This window comes from Thamnophis elegans, chromosome Z (genome assembly GCF_009769535.1).
Source record: "Thamnophis elegans isolate rThaEle1 chromosome Z, rThaEle1.pri, whole genome shotgun sequence".
NCBI lineage: Eukaryota > Metazoa > Chordata > Lepidosauria > Squamata > Colubridae > Thamnophis > Thamnophis elegans.
Genome location: NC_045558.1, coordinates 127,887,222 through 127,905,207, shown reverse-complemented (window position 1 = coordinate 127,905,207; position 17,986 = coordinate 127,887,222). Strand labels below are relative to the sequence as shown.

The 17,986-nt window shown below is 41.1% G+C and overlaps 1 protein-coding gene across 1 annotated transcript in view; it reads left to right on the top strand.

Annotated features, from left to right (window-relative positions):
• Positions 1 to 490: 490 nt before the first annotated feature.
• The window catches only part of LOC116522585 (ubiquitin carboxyl-terminal hydrolase CYLD-like), a 41,425-nt gene continuing 23,929 nt past the window's right edge, over positions 491 to 17,986 (top strand). The window contains exons 1-8 of the mRNA XM_032237562.1: positions 491 to 590; positions 3,025 to 3,497; positions 6,159 to 6,488; positions 10,494 to 10,599; positions 11,610 to 11,986; positions 13,041 to 13,209; positions 16,263 to 16,407; positions 17,460 to 17,582. Coding sequence (XP_032093453.1) covers positions 3,069 to 3,497; positions 6,159 to 6,488; positions 10,494 to 10,599; positions 11,610 to 11,986; positions 13,041 to 13,209; positions 16,263 to 16,407; positions 17,460 to 17,582 — 1,679 coding nt within the window. The 5' untranslated portion in view covers positions 491 to 590; positions 3,025 to 3,068. The remainder of the gene's footprint in view (positions 591 to 3,024; positions 3,498 to 6,158; positions 6,489 to 10,493; positions 10,600 to 11,609; positions 11,987 to 13,040; positions 13,210 to 16,262; positions 16,408 to 17,459; positions 17,583 to 17,986) is intronic.

The following is a 17,986-nucleotide window of genomic DNA, read 5'->3' as shown; positions in this document are numbered from 1 at the left end:
CTAAGCCGAATTAAAACTAATGTTTAATTATTCTAAATATATGTGTTTAATCCCTAATGTTTCTTTTCATTCTTATCCATTTCATGTATCCAAAATCATGTTTATACTTACATGTGTTATCTAATATATGCTTGACGAAATAAATAAAATAAAAATAAATAATTAAAACTCTTCCATCCATGTCCTTGCCTCTCCCTCTCGGCCAGGTCGCTATTTGAGGCCCCCGCATATACCCCCATATACGTTTACATCTGATTCATCCCCCTCCGCCCCCCCAACCATAAATGCGTTTTCCCCAAAAATGATTCAACAAGGAAAAAAAAAAAAGAAAACGCCAAAAAAAGCCGGGGAACTCCTGTTGTTTAGACCTCTTCCCCCACAAGGCACACCTACGCCCGGTTTCTCCGTGTTTATTGGCTCCCTTTCCCCTTCACCTGCCTTCTCATTGGTTCCCGATTTCCGCCCCTTTAAAAAAAAACTTTCAGCAAACTTCCTCAACTTTATTTCTCTCTCTCTCTTGTCGCGGCGGCTTTGAAGGGGGTAGTTCAAGAAAGAGGGCGAAAAAGTTTCGTCTGCTGGGCTTCTTCCAGGTGAGTTTTCCAGGGTGTCGTATGGCGGAGTTTATCACTTATGCATCTTCGCTTGGTTGCACGCATTCTCACGATCTCTCGCCCGCGGGTCGTGATCTAGCTACACAACCAGGGGAAGGATGAGGAGATTTGAGGTTCGATGCTAGCCAAGAAAGGCCTTCTTCGTTCTGCCATGTTTTGAAAATCAAACATGCATGGGCCGTCAACTTCCAAGATTCTCCTGTTTTCCTTCTTTTAAAAGCAGTTTGACCCGGAATGAAAAGCGTAACCAGGGGACGCTTTAGAGAGATGGTTTAAATAAGCAGCTCTTAAAAGGCAGAATTACAAGGCCCGGTTTCGAAATTGGCATATTCAAAAAGAAAGGAAGGAGAAACTAACTGATTAGACTTAATTCTTTAGGGATTCTTTAAAAAATAATAATAATCTGTTCTTCCTTTTTTTAATTGAATAATATAATAGGATAACAGAACAGGATAACAGAGTTGGAAGGGACCTTGGAGGTCTTCTAGTCCAATCCCCTGCTCAGGCAGGGTACCCTACACGGTTTCAGACAACCAGTTATCCAGTCTCTTCTTAAAAACTTCCAGTGTTGAAGCATTCACAACTTCTGGAGGCAATTGTTCCACTGATTAATTGTTCTAACTGTCAGGGAATTTCTCCTTAGTTCCAGTTTCCTTGATTAGTTTCCACCCATTGCTTCTTGTCCTGCCTTCATATGCTTTGGAGAATAGCTTGACTCCCTCTTCTTTATGGCAGCCCCTTCGATGTTGGAAGAATGCTATCATGTCATCCCCTAGTCCTTCTTTTCATCAAACTATTCATATCCAATTCCAGCAACAATTATTTATACGTTTTAGCCCCACTGGCCCTCTAATCATCCTTGAAAATGATATAATAAAACTAATGGATAAGAGACAAATGTACACACTGTTTTTCTAATCAGATTGAACAAATAGTTTTCAAAATTCACCATCTGTTTCCTAATAATACAACCTCTGAAACAAAAATTGGCCGCCTTTAGAGTGACATTATTCTTATGATCTATGAGAAGAAGTGAAATCTAAGATTTCATCACTTAGAAGTGGTGTGAAATGTGAGCAACAGGTTTTATCATAAAATTGGCAGTGCGGTAACATATTAATGAGATCAGAGGTGAATCCTACATTAAGCTAGCTGAGATAATTCCCTCAACATTGTCAAACTATTTACTAAGTCCCTCAACACTGTCAAACTATTTACTAAGTCTGCAGTATTAATCTTCTCATCGTTCCTATCACCCATCTCCTCCCACTTATGACTTTTGGACTGTAACTTTGTTGCTTGTATCCTTATGATTTATACTGATTGTTTCCTAAGACAATTCAATTGCTTATTTGTACCTTATGACTATCATTAAGTGTTGTACCTTATGGTTCTTGACAAATGTATTTTTTCTCTTATGTGCACTGAGAGCATATGCACCAAAGACGAATTCCTTGTGTGTCCAATCACACTTGGCCAATAAAGAATTCTATTCTATTCAATTCTAAAATATGTGTCAATGGCTTCCTAATCAGTAGCAGTTAATCTTCATATGGATTGCGAAGCTCATTGTGGGCACTTGGGGGGAGGGCTTTTGGGATGACAGTGTTTCAGTGTTGCCAAGAAAATAGACTGAGAGAGGGAGCTTTTTAAAGTACAGATGCAAATAAATAAGATCCCTAGATTAAAGGATCCTTGGTGCTTTCTGAGTTTCGTTGTTTTTTTTTTGCAGATATTTAATTATGCAATTAAATAACATCATTGGTGTTAGACGGCACGTCTGGTATTGATGATATTACCTAGTTGGGTTGTGAAATGTCTGCCAGAAAACAACCAAGCTCAGAGAGGACCAAGGACCCCACCTCGAGCTACAGTTATTCTCATGAATCAAGGCAAATACAGATAGAATAGAATAACAGAGTTGGAAGGGACCTTGGAGGTCTTCTAGTCCAACCGCCAAGTCAGGCAGGAAACCCTATACCTTTTCAGACAAATAGTTGTCCAATCTCTTCTTAAAAACTTTCCGGAGGCAAGTTGTTCCACTATTTCACAACATCTGGAGGCAAGTTTTCCACTGTTCTAAACTATCAGGAAATTTCTTCTAAGTTCTAGGTTGCTTTTCTCTTTGATTATAGTTTATTATAGTTTATTATAGTTTATTTAGGGCCATGGTGGTACAGTGACTAGAATGCTGCCGATTGCCAGCAGTTTGAATCTCACCAGGCTGAAGGTTGACTCAAGCCTTCCATTCTTCTGAGTTTGGTAAAAGGAGGACTCAGATTGTTGGGAGCAATAGGCTGACATTGTAAACACTTACAGAGGGCTATAAAAGCACTGTGAAGTCTAAGTACTATTTCTGTTCTTTTCCATCGATACCTAAACTGCTTCATTCCTTTCCCCCTCCCCTCTGCAGGTGATTGGGGTGAATCTCTTTTGTCAGTATCACTACCCAAGACAATGAAGCCGCGGAAACTCTATATAGCTGTGAAAGATTTCATGGGGGAAGCCAAAACAGGCGGAGAAGTCAAGGTATCCAGGGGTAGCTTACTAAGCCAGGAAGATGCCCGCGGGATCTCCCCTGGTGGAACATTTTGGGCCAGGGTCTTGGATGCAGAAAAGGTGGTCCGGGTACCACCCTCGATGGCCAAGGAACTGAGCGGAGCCCAGTCTGGGTTGCTAGAAGCCGTGACCAATGGAGATGAACGCCTGGCACTCTTCAAGCAGGAGCGGTGGATGCAGAAACTCAGCGCTCTGGGGAAGGGTGACCGAGTGAGAGTCCAGATCACCTCTTCTTCTGGGCAGAAAGTCCCAGGAATCATCCGATACCGAGGATCCATAGACAAGAACAAGCAAGATACCAGCATCATCTTTGGGGTCGAGCTAGTGGTGAGTAATAACCACTGGCATATCGCTACGAGGGTTGTGTGAAAGCATCCGAATGGAAATCCCAAGGCATTTTGAATATTTTAATCACATGAGCCATGCAGTGGTCAGAGTGCAGTACTACAGCCTACTTCTGCTGACTGCCGGCTGCCTGCAATTTAGCAGTTTGAATCTCACCAGGCTCAAGGTTGACACAGCCTCCCATCCTTCCAAAGTTGTTAAAATGTGGACCAAGATTGTTGGAGGCAATATGCTGACTGTGTAAACTGCTTAGGGAGGGCTGTAGAAGCACTGTAAAGCAATATATAAATCTAAGTGCTATTGCTATTCCAAGCTTGGAACCAAAACGCATCGTATTGCTAAGTTTTGTTTCATATGCAGGCAGGGGTGAAATCCAGCAGGTTGTGACAGGTTCTAGAGAACCGATAGTGGAAATTTTGAGTACCATATTTTTCGGAGTATAAGATGCACTAGAGTATTAGACACGCCAAGGTTTTGAAGAGGCAAAGTAAAAAAAAAGTTTTTGCACTCTGCAAACCTCCCAAAAATGGCTTGTTTTTTGTGAAAATGTGCCCTTTTTTTAAAAAAAGAGGGGGCATGAATAGCCCTTAGGAGGCTTGTAGAGTGCTCCTGGGGGTGGGTGGTGCCAAAAACGAGCAAAAAACGTCACTTTTTTGCCAAAAAAGGGGGCATGGATAGTCTTTAGGAAGCTTATAGAGTACTCCTGGAGACTGATGGGGGGGGGGGCAAAATTGAGGGAAAAATAGCCCATTTTTCGCTCATTTCTGCCCTCTCCAGTCCCCAGGAGCTCTCTCAAAGCCTCCTACAAGCTATGCACGGCTATTTTGGTGAAGGGGCAAGGGTTTCAGGAGGCAAAAAATGCTGTATTTAGTATATATTTTCAGCCTCTTTTTTGAGGGAAAAAGGTGTGCCTTATACTCTGAAAATACGGTAGTTTGGAGAACTGGCAAATGCCACCTCTGGCTGGCCCCAGAGTGGGGTTAGAATGGAGATTTTGCAGAATCATTCTCCTGCCATGCCCACCAAGCCACACCATGTCCACCAAGCCATGCCCACAGAACCGGTAGTAAAAAAATTGAATTTCACCACAGCATACAGGTTGTGCTCAACATACAACAGTTCCTTAGTAACTATTCAAAGTTACAGAATGGTACTAAAAACAGCTGACTTATGACCTCATTTCATATTTGGGACCATTGTAACATCCCCTCAGTCATGTGATCAACATTCAGATGCTTGGCAACTGATTCATATTTATGACCGTCGCAGTGTCCTGGGGTCATGTGACCCCCTTTTGCAACCTCTTGGCTAGCAAAACCAATGGGAAAGCCAGATTCCCTTAACAACTGTTTTACCGACTTCACAACTGCACTGGTTCATTTAACAACTGTGGCAAGAAAGGTCATAAAAGGAGGCCAACTCACTTAACAAATGTCTCATTTAGCAAACAGAAATTTGGGGCTCAGTTGTGATAACAAATCAAGGATTACCTGTAATGTAATTTAGAATGGGAAGGCACAACAACTTTCATTTTTTATATCCTGGCTGCAAAAATAGCTGATATACCATATTTTTGGACTATAAGACGCACCAAGGTTTTGAAGAGGCAATTTTTTTTTAAAAAAAGTATTTGTACTCTGCAAACTTCCCAACAACGGGCCCGTTTTTTAAAATTAAAAAATAGTTTGAACTCCTTATCACAAAAATATGGCAACAATTGCATGCATCTTTGGAATTTTATTCAAGAACCAGCGGGAACCTAGAATTTGGGAAAGAAGTCACGAATTGCATGCCCAACATTTGAAAATTATTTGAATATTAAAATCATAAAATACAATAAGATTTCCCCAGCCCCTTCACCAAAATGGCCATGCATAACTTGTAGGAGGCTTTTGAGAGAGCTTCTAGGGGCTGGGGAGGGCAGAAATGTTTTTGCTTCCCCCCCCCCAAACACTCTTTAAGCCTCCTAAGGGCTATTCATGCCCTTTTTGGGGGAGGAAAGGGGGGGCTGTTTTCACAAAAAAATGGGCCGTTTTTGGGAGGTCTGCAGAGTGTTTTGTTTTTTTTTTACATTTTTACGTGGCACGACAAAACCGTGCTCGACTAAAGCGCGCCCGATTAAATCGCATTGCTGATGTCATCAACAGGGCGACAACAGCGAGCACAGAGAAAGAAGGGCGCTTTAAATAGCGCTTTGAAAGCAAGCCGATTCAAGTTAAGGTAAGGATTAGGTTTAGGGTTAGGTTTAGGGTTAGGTTAAGGGTTAGGGTTAGGGTTAGGTTAAGGGTTAGGGTTAGGTTAATGGTTAGGATTAGGTTTAGGGTTAGGTTAAGGGTTCGGTTTAGGGTTAGGTTTAGGATTAGGTTTAGGGGGGTTAGGTTTAGGGGTTAATTTTAGGTTTAGTGTTTACAGCGTGCTTCTGTCTCCGCGCTGTTGTTGCCCTATGATGAAGTCAGCTACGCGGTTTCGTCGAGCGCCCTTTAGTCGAATGCGGTTTTGTGGTGGAACCCATTTTTAAACCTTGGTGCGTCTTATACTCCGAAAAATATGGTAAATAAATCTAGAGTTGCTGAGTTTAGAGGGATGGAGAGTGAGATGAGGAATAAATTATCTTTCTGGAAGAGCCATTGTCCTCTTTTGTAGGGCTCGGCAGCCGGCAAGGGTTTTACAGATGGCTCCTTCAAAGGACAGAAGTTCTTCTCCTGCCGTGAGAACTGTGGTGTCTTTGTACCCGTCAGCCGGATTGAACCTGACAAAGCGGCTGAGGGTAGCCCAGCAGCACCTCGAAGAGGAGTGATCCGGGAGTGTACAAGAGTCAAGCTTACCACGGGAGATCCCTTGTCGTCCCCAGGGCTAACGTTTGGAGACCGGGTCTTTTTCAAGATGGAAAACAGCACCCCTACTGGCAGTGTGGTATACTGCAATTATCTTCCAGGGAAATATGAAGCCGGAGTATTTGTGGGAATTTTTCTAGTAAGTACTTGTTCAAAGAAAGCAGGATACCAGTTGAGAGAATCTCCTGAACGTTAATTTGACACCCCCTTTTCAATACTCATTTTTCCATGTCAAGTTTTTTATTTTATTTTTTTATTTTATTTTATACGTATCAAAGAAGGGTCACTGTGGCTCAGTGGGTAAGATGCTGAGCTTGTCGACCAGAAATGTCGGTGGTTCGAATCCCTAGTAATGCATAATGGAGTGAACTCCCGTTACTTGCCCCAGCTTCTGCCAACCTAGCAGTTCGAAAATTCGTAAAAGTGCAAGTAGAAAAATAGCAACCACCTTTGGTGGGAAAGTTACAGTGCTCGGTGCGCCTTTGGCGTTTAGTCATGCTGGCCACATGACCACAGAAACGTCTTCTGACAGCGCTAAGTTTTCGGCTTTGAAACAGAGATGAGCCCTGCCCCCTAGAGTCAGGAACGAGTAACACATATGTGCAAGGAGGGCCTTTATTTTTATACATATCAATGTGTGAACAATGTGATACCAGGGTATCATACATTTTAGTACACATCAACATATTATTACTCATAGTTATTACATTTCATTTTAATTTCATATTGTTTAAATGTATCTAATACTACCGACATTCAATTTCTGAACCTCCCTCTTTATTATTACCTATAACTTGTTATACGTGGTGTTTGTGTATGTTTATGTATGTGTGTGTATGTATATATATGTATGTGTGTGTATACATACATACATACATACATACATACATACAGTATATTGTTGTTCCCCTCTTATTTCTATTTCTATTTTAACTTTTATTCATGTCACCATTGTATTCAGAGACATTTCTTTTCTGACTTCCATCTTTCGCCAGTTTTATTATTCATGTTTCCCTTATTTAACTCTTCACATCTGTATATATTAAATTTTCATCCTTCATTCTTTCATTATTCAGCATTTCAATGTAGAATTCTGATATCAATCACAATATCATTTAAACATATAGGGTAGATCTATTCATATTCCTTCCATTCATCCAATCCCTGTGATTCTACTTTTAATACACATGCTTATATAAAAATATAGTCTTTCATTATCTAATTACTCATTTAATTTTATTGTTAATATTTATTACTTTTATTATTTCACTGCTAATCATTATATTATTTAAGCATGTTGATAATACCATCATTCATTCTCTAATTTCCAATCAATGCTTAATTCGTATTCATAATCCTTCTATTTGTATTGAAATATTATCCTAATGCCTATCAAAATAATTATCCAGTCTACATAATTATCCAGTCTACATAATTCTAATGTTAATATACATGTTTGTGTTTAAATATATTATTTTTTTAAAAAAAATAATACTCATTTTTAATATACTATTTACAAATGTCCTTTTTCAATATTCAGTATTTTCTTATATATAGGGAAAAAAATCAGGTTGCTAAAAATTTTGATGTTTAAACAGTGGGGGCAAGGGAGGAAGTGTTTGTTTCCTCCATCAGTGGAAATTTGGGTGAAAATGGAAAATGTTTGTCATGCTGAATTATCAATAGCTTTTCAGATGTAAAGTCATGCTAAGACTTCCTAGACTTTGTTAAATGTCATGTGGTGTTTTTTTTTTCTCTCCAAACGTTTTGTGTCTTCTCACCTAGGCCTCCCAAGATCATGAAGCAGATTCCTCATACCGATAAAGCCTATTTTATTTAGGTTAAAGGGAATTCCTTTCCAGCAAAGTCCCAGCAAACAGTCTTTCATGAGATTTTACAACTGCGTGCAAATCTTTATCAGGCTTTGAGAGTTGCCAGGCCGATATCTTCCAAATGCCGTGCAATTACTTGGCAAGAAGTCAGGAATAGATCTTCACCCTAATGAAGTGAACTAATTGCCTCCTGCAAACTCCCCTCTCTTTTCGCTCCTCTTTATTCCTTATGGGAGGGGCCATTCACTGTTCGCCTGTGCCTTTACTCCTGAGTTGGTCCTTGTTCCTTAACTGTTCCCTTTTTCTGTCAGCTCTGTGTGTGTGCACATTGGGAACAGGCTCCAGCTGCTCTTCTGCCTCACTGATATCTGACTCCGAAGGCAGCTAATAACTGGCGGATGGCCCTGGACCCATCTCTGCCTCCGATGCAGAGAACTCATCAGAGCCTTCCCCGGACTCCAGGACTGGCCCATGTTCCTCCCCAATTTCCTCACTGTCTGAGTATGCCACCAGCTCCGCTGGCTGCTGGCAGGCCACAACATTGTGTTGTGAGGGCATGTTTGTATAACTAATTGAAATATATTGTTAATTTGGGCAATTATTGATTTTAGAATAGATATTGGTTACTGTATTTATTGATTAGAGCAGGAAAAAAAGGTCAGCATTGAGAGGTTATCATTTTTGGATTTCCCTCTACATCAGGGTGTCAAACTCAAGGCATACTTACATCTGGCCTGTGGGGCCACCCTGGGAACAACCAGGGACCAGCCTGTGGTGCTTCTGCCAGTGGAAACGGAGCTCAGGAGAGCTGTGTGCAGCCCTCTCGAGCTCTGTTTTTGCTGGCAGAAGGTTGCACGAGGTTGTTGCAGCCGAAAACAAAGCCCGGGAGCCCGTTTTCGCCAACAGAGCACTCCTCCCACTACAGATGCCCCTGACATGAGGGCCATCAAGCGGGCCACGCCCACCCTGGCCTCCCAAGGTGAAACCCAACCCCAATGTGGCCCTTAATGAAATCGAGTTTGACACCCTACATCAAAATAAGTTTTTCAGCAAAAAAAAAAAGTTGAGAAAAAACGGAAAGAGGGAAATGAAATTAGGGATCTGAAACCCAAAAGTTGGTTTAATGTGAGCACACAAGACCTACCTGCCAGCGTCTTAGCTGTGCCTTTTCCTGGACTTGCTTCTTGTGCAGAGGTGGGTTCCTACCAGTTCAGACCGGTTCTCCTGAAACAGTAGTGCTGCCCTCAAACAGAGAACGAACCGGTTCTCTGTTGTTGTTTTTTAAAAAATAGACCAGCACTCCTGCCCCTGCATTTCATTTACTCTTATTCCAGCTTCTGAAGCCCAGCTGATCCAGAACAGCAGTTTGAATTGTCACTCCTCCTTTTTTTTCTTGTGTTTAATTGCACATGTGCAGCTCAGCGCACACTCAGAAAACTGATAGAAAACCAGTTAGGAACCCACCACTGTTCTTGTGGCTCACCAGCAGCCAGAAGTCCTGGCAGCAGATTCGGACAGGGAAGAGCTTTGGGAGGAACATGGGCCAGTCCTGGAGTCTGGGGAAGGCTCTGATGAGGGCTCTGGTCGGAGGTAGAGAGGTGGCCAGAGCCATCTGACAGTTATCAGCTGCCTTCAGAGTCAGACATCAGTGAGGCAGAGGAACAGACGGAGCCTGTTCTCAGTGTGCGCATGCGCAGAGTTGCCAGAGGAAGGGAACAGCTAAAGAACAGGAGTCGACTTGGGAGGAAGGCCACAGGTGGACGGTGAATGGCTCTCCTAGAGGAAATAAAAGAGGAGCAAAAAGGGAGTGGAGTTTGCAGGAGACAACTAGTTCACTTAATTGGTTTGTGACTCTCCGAGGCTCCTTGCCAAGTTTTGCAGATATCGGTCTGCCAGCTCTCCAAGCCAGATAAGGTCTGTGACTTTAAATCCTCCCTTGAAAGATTTTACTGGATGTGAATGAGCAGAATTCACAGCAAATTAATAAAAGGAGTTTTTGTCGGGACCAGGAGTTTGCTTCATGCTCTTGGGAAGCCTTGGTCAGAACATTGCTTGGTGAGGCTTCCTTAACTGAAATGTCTCTTCATTCATAATTCTGGAACTATCATATGAACCCAAGAAAAAATGCCACATCTTTACAAAGGTGCCAACAAGTTTGGTCTGCTAAATCATCTGGATTTTACATCCAAAGTCTTTTAAGGGCTGAGGAATTCTGGGAGTTGAAGTCCACATTTTTCAAGTTGTCAAGGTTGAGATAAATAAAGTATTGTTATTCCATCCATCATCTTGACTACTTTTAAATCTTGCTATAGGATCAGCCCGTGGGATCCTGGGATGGTTGCTTCAAAGGCAAAGCTCTCTGTCATTTCCCGTCACCCAAATATGGAATCTTGCTCCCCCTTTCCAAGGTCTATAAAGGTAAGATTTATACCAATCAAGGTTTGGGAATATTTTTGCATTTTTCACATTTTGCTAAAAAAACCCAATCCTTTGTGTATGTTTTTTTTTTAACGAACTTTGATTGTGGTAACGTTGCCTGAGTATTTCCTTATCCCAATCTTGCATTAGACAGGAATGGTGATATCAAGTGGCAATATAAGTGTGGAATGTGCTGTCCAACCTCTTCCCATTAATGTCACTGCAATTCCTGAAGAGGTGATGGCAAGAGCAACTTCTCCCTGAGCCTTGATTTCGGCGACAATTAAATTAGTTAAAAATGTTTTCCCTGTGCCATCAGAAGCATAATTTCTAATGTTGGATTTTCCCACTTACCAGAGGGGGATCCCTTGTGGAGTACTGTGAAGCCATTACCATGGCAACTCCACTGCACTATACAGTAGAAACCATTTTAAGGCAGTAAAATGGCAGTACACTAGAAGCCATTTTAAGGCACAAAGGGCTGTAAGTTTTTCCTTATTTCTAGGTTAAATCTCTCCTTGATCAGTTTCCATCCATTATTCCTTGTCTGGCCTTCAGGTGCTTTGGAAAATAGCTTGACCCCTTCTCTGTGGCAGCCCCTCAAATATTGGAACCCTGCTATCACGTCTCCCCTGGTCCTTCTCTTCACTAGACTAGCCATGCCCAGTTCATGCAGCCATTCTTCATATGTTTTAGTGTCCAGTTCTGTAGTCATCCTGGTTGATCTCATCTGCACTTTTTCTAGTGTCTCAACATCTTTTTACAGTGTGGTGACCAAAACTGGATGCAGTACTCTAGGTGTGGTCTTACTAGGGCTTTATAGAGTGGTGTTAGTGGCTCACTTGATCTTGATTGTATCCCTCTATTAATGCAATTTAGGATTGCATTGGCTTTTTTGCTGTCACTGCACACTGCTGGCTCATATTTCATATCTCGAGGACTACCTGTATGTTGGCATGAGATTATGGTTAAAATATCTAATGTTCTCTCTTCCCCCCCTCTCATTCAAGAACATGTTGATAAAGGTCAAGAGATCCTAAACAGCAACTCCTCCACCCCTACCTCAGATGAATATGAAGATTGTCCATCCCCTTCCTCCATCAAATATCCTCCACCAATGAAGGAGTGTTTATCCCAGAACTCTCCTCCTTTAGCCCCTTCGGCAAATTTGGAGGACATCAAGGAAGAATTAGAACACATTTTTGAGAGGAAGAAGAAAAAAAGTGAGGCAGAAGAATCTGAGGAGGACCAGGATAGCAGACAATATGACTACCATCTCTTAGAGATCAATTCCATGGTGGAGGTTTATAATCCACCCATCTACGGTGTGATACGTTGGATTGGAGACCTACCAGATGCAGATGAGACAGTTGCTGGCTTGGAGCTGGTGAGAGGAAAACATGGGAGAAGAGGCACACCCTAAGGTCCATTCCCTGGCTTTTTTTCTTGAAAACATTTCACTTCTCATCCAAGAAGCTTCTTCAGTTCAGAATTGAAAAAGCTTCTTGGATGAGAAGTGAAATGTTTTCGGGGGGGGGGGGGGAGCCAGGAAAGTCCAGGTGTGTTTTGGAAATGCACCTTTGGGACTACCATGACCAGGATGATTGAGAATCTCCATAGATAAGAAGAGGCACATTTGCATATTTTATTCTTACTAGTCTAGGTTGCCATAGATATGCAATGATTCCACATCATCTTCAGAAGGTTATTTCCCAGATAAGTTAGTTGTCTACTAATTCCTTGATTCTAATAAAAATGTATCACTAAATCAAATTTAGTCCTATTATGGCCATTCAACTAGAGAATAGTAATGTAGTGTTTCTCAACACCGTGGGTTGAAAAGTTGAAGTTTGTCATCTTCAAACTGACAAGTTTGAGAAACACTGGCACATTTTAACATATTATGGACATAAGATCATTGGAATCCTCCTTTTCACTTTAGGCCAACAAGATGTCTTCACAAGTAATTCTCCCCTTACGATCACAGTTGGGACCAGAATTCCTGTTGCTAAATTTTATAGAATTTCTAGGCTGTTGGTTTGAGCTTGGAGCCTGGTAATTTGGTTGCAAAAATTTCATCACTATTCAAGGAGACATTGTCAGTGTGTTTTGAGTTGTGCTCGTCTGTCAGAACACGGGTCTTTAAACACCTTTTAATGAGATGTGTTCTGACAGATGAGCACAACTCAAAATGCACTGACGATGTCTCCTTGAATAGCGATGAAACATTTGCAACCAAATTGCCAAGCTTAGGAGCTCAAACTAACAGCCTAACTACCAACTCGAGCTACTAATATTAAAACACATTTCAAAACTTCTGTTTACTAACCATAAGGTATGTTAATAAACAGAATTGAAAGATGTTATGAATTGTATGACAGAGGGAAAAGGTTGAGGGCAATTGGGGAATTACAAGCTCACCTCTTTTTTACTTTTTCTAGGAGGAACCACTGCCAACAGGCTGCACAGATGGACAATACAGAGGGAACCGCTATTTCTACTGCCAACCAAACAAAGCCCTGTTTGTCAAGCTGAGTCATTGCCACCCTGACTCACGTTTTGATACCTTGCAGACTCCTGAAAATCCTGTTTTGCGATGCAACTCCCTGGGTATGGCTTACAGCAGTGTTGCTCAAGCTTGACTACAATAAGATATGAGTTCAACTCCTGGAATTTCCTAGTCACTATGCCAGGAGATGGAATTCTAGGAATTGGTTCCAGATTTCCTGGCTACCATATGGTTTAAAACAGCATTTCTCAAACTTGGCAACAGTAAGATATGTAGTTTCAATGCTCAGAATTTCCCAGCCCACATGCTGGGATATGGAATTCTGGGAGTTGAAGTCCATAGATCTTAAAGTTGTCAAGCTTGGCTTAGAGAGACAAGCAAAGCAGTTTGAAGATTGGAAATTGACTAGCTTCTTCTTATCCTCAGTAAGCAACAAAGGGGTCTTGCAAAAGTCTTTCAACTAAAGCAGGGGTCTCCATGCTTGGGAACTTTAAAACTTGGGAACTCTCAACTCCCAGAATTCTGCAACCAGTATGGCTTGAACCACCAGTCTTAAAGTTGCCAAGTTTGGTGATCCCTGGATTAAAGCATCCACCCTCAGTAGCTATTGCATAGACTGGCTGGGACTATAGGATGTAGAATTGTAGCAACTTCCAAAGTGCCATCAATTCTCCTCTGGAACTACTGATTAAACTTTGGGTTTAATCAATCATTCTCAAAGTAGGTCATAAAAGGGAATAAGCATAGGTTGGAGAATTAAGTTATTATATTCAGTCTCCTTCAGGGATTGGGGTATAAAACCTTTTGAATCCCCACCTCCTCCCTGTTTCTTTTTTCCTCCATTGAAGAGAATAATCTGGTAAATGGAAGTTATAGGAAAAACTAAATCACTGAAATGATTACCATATTTTTCAGCCTATAAAACACACCTAGATTTCGAGGAAAAAACCAAGAAAAAATAGTTTTTGGCCTTCGCACGTCCCGTTTTTGCTCTCCCCAGCCCTCAGAAGCACTTTGCAGGCCAAAAACGGGCCCATTTTTGGACCACAGAGTGTTTCTGGGGGCCAGGGAGGGTGAAAATGAGATGGACAGATGGTTTGGGAGGCCAAAAACAGGCCCATATCCAGTATAAAATGCACAGACATTTCTACCCACTTTTTTTTTGGGGGGGGGAGTCCATTTTATAGTCTGAAAAATATGGTATTTGCTTATATTTTAATACATAACTTTTGGTTGGTTGATATTTTTGATCTATTTTTAAGTGGAAAGTCCCATCTGATTGTTTCCAATACTGAATTTTGCCTTGGAGGAAAACCCAGTCTCTATTATACATCTCTGTGTTGGAGAGAGAAGTTTCTTTTTTGTTTTTTTTATTTTTAATTTAAAACAAACACAATCCTTCTTTACATGCTGTAGAAAGTATATTAGTTGGTTACAGAAAGACTTTCGTGCATCTCTTCCAGTCAACAAACATAATTCAAATTAACTCAAGCATTTTAACTCATATTTAAACATGTCACAATCATCATATCTCCATTTTGATTTGACTATAATTGTTTAAGCATTCTTCATCATAAAATATATCAAAGTTTAATACATAACCACATACTGTCCTTTCAATTACTATTTCTAAGATCTTCCACTAACATTAAATCCTTATGTCCTATTCTAGCTAAACATCTATAATATTTAATAACAATATTTTCTAATCCTCCTTTCCAAATCACTGTTTAAAATTTACATCCAGTTTCTATATTATACCCATTTCTATATATACGTTGTTATTTTTATCCCTCCTTCATTTGACTATATCCTGTATTAGAACATTTCCCTCCCTAATAATCAAAACTTTAACTGTATCTAAGTTGGTTCTCTTTTTTTATTAACTTTTATGTATAATCCAAAGGGATTTCTAATCTTCCTTACATGGGTACCATTCCATATTCATATCCAATTATACTCATCATAACACTACATATTGTATACATTAGTAACATTATCAGTTATTTATTTAAACTATATCTATTGTCAATAAATTTCACTAAGTTTAACTAGTTTTAAATTATATTTTTCCATCTATCAACCTGTATCTTTCCAATAACAAAACAGTCTCATATCTTCTGCCATTTGTGGTGCCAGTCCTCTAATCATCTCTTGATCAACTTTGTATGGACTCCCCTTAGCAACCCCTTCCTTATAAGATATCTCATGTAATCTTGATGCTCTTTTTCTGTTTCCTTAATCATCTTATCTTTGATTGTCAGTAGTGTTATCTATGCTATTGCTAATGAAATTTCTCTCTTTAAATCCATAGATTCTTTGTTTTTCTTTCTTCTTCTGTATCTTGCCCTCTAGGATAAATTTCCCCTCCCTTTAATTCCTCTTTCAGTATTCCACTTTATTGATTTTCAGAGATCAGCCAATCACCATAAATATCAGCAAATTTAATCTCTTTATGTTCATTTCCCACTTTGATTTTTTGAGTTTTAACCACCACATTTTGCATTTGATAAACATCTTCAACTTCTTCATCATATTTTGCTGTTATGTGCTCTAAGTCCTCTAACTTTAAACTTCCAAATTTAAATTAATTTTAAGTTTTTTATAGGCAGTCTCTTTTTAAAACAGTAAAAGTTCATCACCAGCTGGAAACACTTTCTCTTTCCGTATCGTTTCATTTTGGAGCTGCCCTGACTTCATCAGCCTTGTCTGGATTTTTTGTGGCTGGCTTGAAGAACTTCTCTTGCATCGATCAGGGACTTTGTGATGTCCCTGAGGTCATTAAGACATATTCTTCCTGTTCACCATTTCTGCAGGACAGTTTAGGTCCAATTGGACCACCCAGCAGCAAAAGTATTGGCTGCTGTCTCGGAGCATTTGAGACCGCACGTTCATAGTGTTGCGATGTTGGCTCCTCCTCCCCAGAGAGAAGTTTTCTGACGCTCTTGATTATTTCATCCACTAGTCCCAATGTAAGGCTGTTGATTTTATCATAATGGAGAGATGGGAGATGATTTACAGGATTCCTGTTTCAGCCTATGTTCGCCCCAAAGGGGAATCTTGGGAATCTTGTTTCTAGAAAGGATGAAGGAGCAACTATGCAAGAAGAGTGTTGGCAAGGCTGCTAGTTCCATCCTTTGCTCTTTTCTCCTAGATTTCCGGGTCTATGCCAGTGCCAAGGTAGAAGAAGATACTCCACCACCACCGTTGGGCAATCAAAGTTTGGAACTTCTCTCAGGATGGAAGAAGGGGATCCAAGGTCATTGCAACTCTTGCTACCTCGATGCTACTTTGTTCTGGTAAGGCCGGTGTATTGTTCGAAACTGGCAAGACCCTGCTTTGATTTCCTCTTTGGGCCTGAAATGTCTGTGACCTACAATTAGTTGAATCCAGGAAAGCCTACCAATATTTGGGGGATTGGAGAAAATATTGGCAGATTGCATTCCTTTTCATGCTAAATAGGATTAAGGATGAATGATGTGGAGAGCCATAAACATACGGTGATCAAGGTCTTGGATTTGGATGAGGGAAGCTCAATTTCAACTTTTCATTTGACTATGGAGGGTATCAGAATGGTGTGTATGCTTTCCACTTTCCCTTAAACCAGGGGTCGACAACCTGCGGCTATAGAGCCACATGTGGTTCTTTCATCCCTCTTCCTGTCACCAGTCGGCTCCACAATTGATAGAACTTTCGGTTAGGACAGGTAGAGGAAAAAGGATGCCATGCTAGGAAGAGACTCTATGCTGGGAGAATTGGACTTCCAGTCGGTAAAGGAAAAAAGGATGTGTGCTAGGAGGAAAGACTATGGTGGGGGAAACCGGACTACCGTTCGGCAGAGGAAAAAGGACACCATGCTAGGAGGAGACTCTATGGTGGGGGAACTGGATTTCCCATCAGCTCCAGAATTGAATGGGGGGAGGCTTCTGGTTAGGACCCTTGTGGCTCTGAGTGTTTAAGCTCTCAGAGCGCAAAGATACACATGTTGCATTATGTCAACTTCCATGTTTAGGGCTTTACATGACTTCTCCATATTGCCTCCTGCTGACCAATGTAACATGTCTGTGGAACTCTCTAGGTAAATAAGTAAGGAATCCAGTCAATCAGTCCAGTATGAACTATTAGGAGTCTTATTTAGACAAGATTTCCCCTACTAATATGTATAACCATATGAATGCAATATCAATATCGTATCTGTTTCTTTCATTGTTCAATGAATTCTGGCTAGTTTATTTGCAAAATACCTCACTGAAAAAGAATGCAGGTAGTCCTCCCCAATACTAGACCTTCCGTTCCTCTTCCAAGCTGGGGGAAAACTTCTGAAGATGCCATTTTTCTCTTCTGCTCACAGTATGTTCTCCTTTACTTCTGTATTGGATTCCTTGCTTCTACGCCCAGCAGACAAGAACGATGGGGAATCTTACACCGAGACCCGAGATCTCTTAAGAACGGAGATTGTCAACCCTTTGCGCAAGTGAGTTTGGGTTTTATCCTCAGTAAAAAGCCCAGTCTATGTGGTCTGCCAGCAGCCTGTGGAGCTGGCAGCAGAGTCAGAAAGTGAGGAGGTTGGGGAAGAACATGGGTCAGTCCTGGAGTCTGGGAAAGACTAGATAAAGGGCTCTGTGTCGGAGGCAGAGATGGGACTGACCAAGGCCATCTGGTAGTTATTTGCTCCTCCAGAGTCTAACATCAGCGAGGCCAAAGAACAACAGGAGCCTGTTCCCAATGTGTGATGCACAGAGCTGCCAGAAGGCAAGAACAATTAAGAAAACAGGATCGACTTGGGAGTAAGGCTTGGAGATGATTGGCCCCTGCCATAAGACATAAAAAAGGAGCAAACAGATGTGAGCCTTTGCAGGAAGCAATTAGTTCATTCTG